At 41.7% G+C, this 8,321-nt stretch overlaps 1 protein-coding gene across 1 annotated transcript; it reads right to left on the bottom strand.

Moving 5' to 3' along the window:
• Positions 1-4,130: 4,130 nt before the first annotated feature.
• Positions 4,131-6,482, bottom strand: c4h8orf82 (chromosome 4 C8orf82 homolog). The gene is made up of 3 exons (XM_049012364.1): positions 6,100-6,482; positions 5,936-5,984; positions 4,131-4,772 (listed from the first exon to the last, which is right to left on the bottom strand). Exons 1-3 carry the CDS (start codon positions 6,295-6,297, stop codon positions 4,288-4,290), a joined length of 732 nt encoding a protein of 243 aa, XP_048868321.1. The 5' UTR covers positions 6,298-6,482; the 3' UTR covers positions 4,131-4,287.
• Positions 6,483-8,321: the final 1,839 nt, after the last annotated feature.

Here is an 8,321-nt window from a genome sequence, read left to right as displayed (position 1 = left end):
CACAGAAACATAGCAAAAAAATCCTGGAAGTGTTGGCTAAATGAAGCACATTCTCAGTACTAACATGAAGGATAACGCTACCTATAATATTCAAATGTACTGCTGGTTACATTTCTTAAGACTGGTCAGCACCTGGTAAACTGTCCATCCATTCATTTTCTGCCACTTGCCCTGGTCCATGGTTGTGGGAAGAGAACTCTGAGCAGAGATGCCCAGACCTCCCTCTCCCCCGCCACTGCTACCACCTTCAGCTTCTCCAAGGGGATACCAAAGCATTCCCAGGCCAGCGCGAAGTGCCCCGGGGCAACCTCCCCAATAGACATGCCCGAGGCATCCAGGGTTGCCAAATGTTACATATCTGGACTATTCTCACTCAAGCAATCTTGTGGCAAATCTAAATTATTTGATTGTAGACCTACATCAAACGCGTTGGGGCAGTAGGCAAACATGGCAGACTATTTGCAAGGTAATAAAACTGTTAATGCGTGTGCATGTGTATGCAGACTTGAATTTAAAATCTCACTCCGGCCAGCTGACCAAAGTTGGCGTCCCTGAGGCTGTGCCCAGGGAGGTGCCCGGGAGGCATCCTTGATAGATGCCATCGGCAGGTTCCTTGCGATGCAAAGAAACAGCAGCTCTACTTCAAGTCCCTCCCGAACGTCTGTGCTTCTCACCCAGTCCCTAAGGCTGAGGCCAGACAGCCTTCAAAGGAAGCTAATTTTCAATGCGTGTATCCATGATCTCATTCTTTTAGGCAAACCATGATACCACGTTTAATTCAGGCCTGACAAAACATGAGGCCCAGGGCCTGTTCATAAGGCCCTCAGGTTTTCATGCTGGCTTTCTGACAGGAGAATCTGTTGGTCGTACTCTTTGTGTTTATGCAGAATGGAGAAATGCATGTCCATCCGCATCAGATCGCTGCCAGATCCTGAGTGGTTTACCTCACGTTCTGTTCCGAATTCCCTTCAGCTCAGACCGCGCTGACAGAACGATAACCCCCACCCCCCATGGGGCCCTCAAAGGCCTTGTTTTCTCATCAGTACCGACCAGCGTTATCTAAGTGCAGCTGAGACAACGTTTTGCTGGCGTTCACATCTGGAGTCCTCCGCTGAAATCTGCTTTGTCTGGAGCTTTTATTCTCTGGCTAAAGATCAAGGAATTAAAGAGGATCCAGGGAGAAGAAAGAGCCTCAAAACTAGAAACCCGATTCACAACGCAGCACTAAACGGAATTCCACTGAAGATCGCTTTCAAAAGCCCAAAGTCTACACGAGGCAAAAAGGAGTTTGCAGTGCGTGCTCTTCTTATTTTATTGCTGCATTTAAACATTCACCAAAACATCAGGCTATGAAAAGCAGGACAACTCCGTAGCAGAAGTAAATCTGTCTTATAGAAATGAAAACTAGTCATTAAATGATTCATCAATGACATCATTTACACAGAGAATTATGTCCAGGTTTTAATAATGATAATTGTCAGGTTATAAAAAAAATTACACCACTTGGTTTAAAGATTAATAAGAGTACTTATTAGTGAGGTTCAAATGGTCTGTTGTTTTTACTAGATTATAACATGACAGTGTAAGACAGTAAGATATTAGTTACGTGAGGCTAAAAGTATGCTTAGAAGGTGAATCTTTGACTCTCAGGTGTTTTGCTTCATTTAGCCGTATCAGAAGACCACGTCCAGATGTTCTGTGATCGCTCCCTCTCAGCAGGCAAGCAGGAACTAACTGTCACAGCAGGTCTTTTTGGAGCAGCTAAGTGAAGACCCATGCTGACACTGCCACCATGTGGAAGGTGTGATAAATGCAACGCAACCAGGGCAATAAGCTCACATATAAACATGAACATGTGTGAATTAATGCATGTATATACATGCGGCTGGCTGGCGTGTACCTGACCTGTGTGTGTGTGTGTTTGTTCTTTTTCTAGTGCGTGGGATGCATGTCGTGTGTGTATTTTTAAACACTATATATTCCATTCCAAACATATATATACGCATGCATACAGACGTGGACAAATTTGTCAGTACCCGTCCACAAACAACAAAAAAACACAACTATCACTGAAATAACTTGGAACTGACCAAAGTTTAATGGCATCCCTTATTGTTTATTCCATATTTAACACAAATCAGACTTTGCTTTTGATTCAGTTGAATATTTTACATAATCAAACAAATGAAAATGGCTCAGAAAAAAAGATGGTCGCCAATTACTTAATTTACTACATTTAATTTAATTAAAGATTACTTAATTTAATATTTTGTGGCACCACCTTTTGCAGCAATCGCTGCCAACAAGTGACCTCTGTACTTCACAGTGAGGTGTCTGCATTTGCCAGCAGGTAGTCTGGCCCACTCTTCCTGAGAAAAACTGCTCAAGCTGTCTCAGGATTGAAGGGTGGCATCTTCACACTGCAATGTTCAGATCTTTCCATAGATGTTCAGCAGGATTTAGATCTTGATTCATGGAGGGCCATTTAAGAATAATCCAATGTTTTTTTCTTGAGGCTTCACTATGTCCTGCAGAGATTCAAGGTTCCCTGTGCCAGATGCATCAAATCAGCCCCAAAACAAAACTGAGCCCCCCCATGTGTCACAGTAGGTATGGAGTTCTTTTCTTTCAAAGTTTCATTTTCCTTCTGTAAACATAGAGCTGATGTGACTGGCCAAAAAGCTCCAGTTTTGTCTCATCGGTCCAAAGGACATTCTGTCATTTTCTTCCAGAAACTTCTGGGCTTGTCGACATGCATTTTGGCAAATTCCACTCGGACTTTTTTTTATGTATTTCCGTCAGTAGTGGAGCCCTCCTGAGTCTTCTTCCATAGAGCCCGTTATTGTTTAAAATGCCAATGGTTTTGGATGGTTTCTTTGGCTCTTTCTCTACCATCCACACTATCCTTCTGATCAGCCTGGGCTTGCATCTCCTCTTGCATGCACGTCCCATGAGGTTGGCTACAGTCCCATCAACCTTATACTTTTTAATAATATTGGCAACTGTGGTCACAGGAACATGAAGCTGCTTGGAGATGGTCTTATAGCCTTTACCTTTGACATGGGTGTCTATAATCTCCTCTGAGCTCCTCTGACAGCTCTCTGCTTTGCATTCTATGCATTTTTGTTAACTTTTGTACATTTTGTATATTTTACACTAGTAACTACTTTTTTCAATTTTTTTTTTTAATTTGTGGCAATTATATTTCATATGCTCACCTACTGTGCTATTGTTTTGTGTTTTTCACAACATTGAGACAATTATTGTGTTGTCCCATTGAATGGGAATTGGATCGTGGAGGTTCTGACTGATTTCTTCAATGTCTGTATACCAGAATGTGAAAACGTGCACAGGGATACAAAGTCACTATCTAGTGAGCAGGTAAGACTCTCGAAAGAGGCACTTAATATGATATAACATACAGGAGCTATCTGCCTGTACTAATGGCCGGTGTGGGCTTATCACTTTACTGGGATAGGAGCATCCAATTACAAATTCATAGAACACTGTGCGACTGTGTATAGTTTATAGACAATGAACACATTTTTAACTTCACATTTTTCTTACACTCATAGGCGATTTTACTGCAACTGCACCCCCTATTGGTCAGATGAAAATGCCAATGGAACATATCAAGTTAAATAAAATTAAACAAATGATATTGTACCGTTATATTTGAAAATGTGGATTGTTTAGTTACATCAAGGTGCAATGATGATTTTTCTTAAATTTATTTTACAAATTCATTCGTCTCGATGAATGACTGTTTGGGCTCTCTCACCTTGCACCCGGGGGGGAGAGAATTATTGCTTATATTGCTTATATTAATTCTGACTGCTCACTAGTGGGCACTCTGACACCAGAACAAAATTTTACCAAAACTAGGGGCTGTTCCACGAAGCAGCATTTCACAGTTAGTGTGTTGACTTAAGCTAACAGTCATGCTTGTGCAACAAGAGTTTAGGTCAGGAGCATTCCTATTGGTCAATCAAGACTTCTAGCTTAAGTTAGTCCAGCTAACTGAGAAATCCCCGAACACTCCCCAGCACTGAATCTTATACTGACCTTTTACAGGCACACATCTACCCGTTATGACTCTCAAACAAATATTAAAAATACTGACACCATAAGACAATATAAATGTCATTTACTGTTTTATGAAAACAAACAAAAAACAACAGCAAACACTGTACTGCATATTTCATCAGTTTTACCACAAGTCCGTTAAATGCCTGGATCTCAATCCACAATAGAAAAATTTGCCTGGTGATTGCAATCTAAATTAGCTCAATTAGTCCCAGTTAGTTCCTTTTCGTCCTCAGGAAAATGTCTGGCCAACTCATTGGTCAGAGAATGTCGCTTTCCTGCCCACATGAAGTGGGTGGGTTGCCCGCCATGGGGCTGATCAGGGGGGTATTCAAAGTGGGGGCTGAGCTCGAAGGCCAGGGCAGAGCGCACCAGCCCTACTGACCCTGCCCGGTCGGCACAGGGGTGGTAGAGCCGCCCCGTGCGCGGATGCATGAACAGAGCTTCTGGGCGGAACGGCGCAGTCAGCTTATCCCCACCCCCACAGAATGAAAGCATCTCAGAGGCACCGCCCCTTTCACCAAGCCCCACCCCCGGCAACAGGTGGGTGAACACCAGGGGCCTGTCATCACAGCGCAGGAAGTTCCTCTCTCTCCCGCACAGAGCCAGGAAGGGAAACTGATCCTGATAGCGGCCGGTTTCGTTGGGCCGCAGACGGGTGAAGAAGAAGATCAAGAACTGTTTATCTGCACAGAAGAAAAATAAGAAGAGTGCCAACTTCTCATAATGACAACACCTATGCCCGCATAATAACTGTGAACAACCTGTTGATGTGCATAAACTCATCAAAGGAGTGACAGTTTCAATAAGGTCCATGTGTGAGTGCAGAGAAGGTATAACAACATCAACAAACGTAGAAAACGACGAGTAAACATCACAGACGTTCTTTTGTATCATCCATAGTTATCAACAGCTAATAACGATACTCTTTTTGGAGAAATAATGAAAGTCGTCTCTGAGCCGTTGGAGATAATGAATATTTTTTAGACATATTGCTTAAATATTCATAATAGAAATGATAACTTTCAGATTTTCCTTTCTTATAATCTTTATTCAGTGGGCCATATTTTTATATACGCTGTCAATTTTGAGAAAGCAATCGTGATTGTAGTTCTTACGACCAGCAATAGCATCAATTAAATTACCCACACTAACGTGACGCTGCTAAGCACTGTAGGCTTACGGACTATGGTACAGTATAGGTAGCAGCATTCATTATTGTATGCATAGCCAACCCAAGTAGTACCGAGTATTGGGTAGCAAGTATTAAGTAAGTAATACTGGACTGCCGAGTACTCGGTAGTAACGATTACTCAAAAGCAACGGATAACCACATGACTAATGCTAAGTTCTTCTTCGACGAAACAGACAAGAGGGGGCGCTGAAGCACCCAGCAGCTACTTCCGGGGACATTCTAAAGCGTTTAACGCTCCGCACTCTCTATAAGGACCCATGAAAAGAAGAATTAGTATTATATAAATGTCACTAGACATACACCTACAAGCACCAAATCTACTTTACTGATACTACGCAATATATATGGCCTATGTGGTTATGCCATATCGTTGTCTCACCGCAAAGGACAAACCAAAACAAGGACTAAGCACGATCATAAATGCAATCTACTATGAAAAGACTGAATGCGTAGTCCAAGGAATAATGTATACTAAAATTTGTACTGTATGTTAAACTTTTTCCCCTGCATAAGGACCCATTAGAAGATAAAAAGAAAAGCTTCACCCACAACCGAAGCAACAATATGGCACAACCATACTTGATACTAGTAAAGTGGGAGTAAGTGCTTCATAATAAGTGTTTTGGAAAGTCTGCTACTTTCAGCGCAACTGACCTTTGAAACAAGTGATGAAGTTCTTCACTTTAGTGTCATCTAGGAAGAGCTGGCAAAAAAAATAAAAGTAAAAAAGTAAAGCTGCAACGCAAGCACATGAGGACTCAATGATAACGAAGTGTCAGAACAACCATTTTTAGGTCAGAAAAAGCCAGCATTGTCACCTGTCCCTGGTGGTCGATGTAGTAGAAGTACTCCCGTATGTGGGGCTCGGGGGCCTGTCCTTGCACATACGCGGCGTTTCGCCGAGCGCAGCACTCGACCGTCCTCGCCGCATCCAACAGCCGCCGTCTCCGTCCAACATTTCGTAGGGGGAAGGCGGCAACCGCAACTTTCTGCTTCACTGCCCGGAGGAAAAACATTACTCCTTTCGATTCATATTAGATTTGCCGAGGGGCTGCCCAAACAATGGATAATGTACCGAGGCTACCAACATGACGGTTTAATAATAAAATAAAATAGGAATACTAATATACTGTCACATTCGTCCTCCAAAGACACTGCGTACTGAACGGTTCTGCGTCGTATTGAGTCGAAGTAGGGGGAACGGTCCGACTGTGACACCGGATAATGAAATACAGGCCCTACATTTCAGTTCCGCCCCCCCGTTCTTCAAATGTAATTTATGAATAGAATAGAATAGAATAGAATAGAATAGAATAGAATAGAATAGAATAGAATAGAATAGAATATATTTAGTTTTGTCATTGTACATATCAACTAAACTACTATAAATAACAATGACAAAGACAACAACAACAACAACAAGGATAACACATTCAAATTTTGGAATCACTGAGAATTTTTCTGGTTTTTGAAAGAAATTTTGTTTCAAATTTGCTTCAATCAAAATAACATTCTACGAATACAAAAGATAGCTTAGACATTGGTATTGTTGTAGATGACAATGATACCACTGCAAGAACATGATTTTTAGTAAATATCTATAAAGGCATACAAAGGAAAATTTTCAGCAACCATCACTCCTATGTACCGGTGACACAGTAGTTGTGTCAGCGAATCCTACGTTATGTTAAAAGGATAATTCAGTAGCTCAGTAAAACAGTAAAAGCAGTCTTCTTTGGGTTGTTAAATGTCTGTAGCATGAGCTTTCAAAAAGAATGACCTTTCTTCAGAAACCATCAGCATTACTGTTGTTTTGAGAAGTGAATTCTACTCCATGTAGGCAGTTGCCAAGAAACTGAAGATTTCTTACAAAGGTGTGCATTACTCACTTCACCAAACAGCACAAACTGGACCTAACAGATAGAAAGAGAAGTGGGAGGCGCTGTTGCACAGCTGTGCAGGAGGAACAATCCATGAGAGACTCTAGTCTGAGAAATGGACATCTCACAGGTCCTAAATTGGCAGCTTTGTGAAATAATACCCATTAAACACTAATATCATCTTTAACAATAAAGAAGAGTTGTGAAGAAAAAGCTGTGAGACTGGCTAAGGAAAGACTTAAAAATGGCAAAAGAACACAGACATTGGACCAAAGATGATGGGAGAAGGTGTTATGGACAGAGGAGTCTAAGTTTGAGGAACATGTGTGAGGCAGAGAACAAACTGAAAGATGAACTGCCTAACACCAAGCGTATGTGTGATGGTCTATGGGGGGGGGGGGGGGGTGGGCTTTGATGCTGGTAAAGTGGGAAATTTGTACAGGGTAAAAGGAACGTTAAACAATGAATGCTGTCACTCCATTTTGCAATGACTGCCCTGCCCTGTGGACTGCGCTTGACAAAATTAGGACACATTATTTAGTTTTTTAGTAAGAAATATGAGCATAACAATATTGGATCTTCTTTAAAATTGTTGTTGATGTTATTGCATCACCTATACAAAACACAACAACAAATTCCACAACAAATTCACATATTCAACTAGACAAATTAACAAAGATGCCAGTTCCTATACAAGGGTTAGGACGGGACAGTGGTGGCTTAATTTAATGGTTAGGGATGCATACTTGTAATTGAAAGATTGCAGGTTTGAATCCCCAACCAACAAGGCACTACTGAAGTGCCCTACGCAAGGCACTGCCCCTAGGCGCTATGTTACATTGTCACATATGGGTTAAATGCAGAGAATGCATTTTGTTATTGTGCACTGTGGTGCGTCAACAATGACAATTCATCACTAAATTCTGTACCCGAATAGCTAGTATTCCTTCCTTTGACTGAAATAACGTTGAGACGTTTTCTATAAACATCTACCAGTCTCTGACAACCACAGAATTATTTAATCTGTGTTACGTTTGATGGGTTTCTTCCACGCAGAGCCCCCACAGCATCAATAGTAGTGCTGGGCGGGGTTCTTCTAATCCGCTAACTAGCGAAACTAACTTTTTCGGTAGCGGACTGAAATTGCCGAGGTGCCCCTG

This window comes from Brienomyrus brachyistius, chromosome 4 (genome assembly GCF_023856365.1).
Source record: "Brienomyrus brachyistius isolate T26 chromosome 4, BBRACH_0.4, whole genome shotgun sequence".
NCBI classification, from domain to species: Eukaryota; Metazoa; Chordata; class Actinopteri; order Osteoglossiformes; family Mormyridae; genus Brienomyrus; species Brienomyrus brachyistius.
The sequence above is the reverse complement of the archived record's forward strand: the minus strand, read 5'-3'. Positions and strand labels throughout refer to the sequence as shown.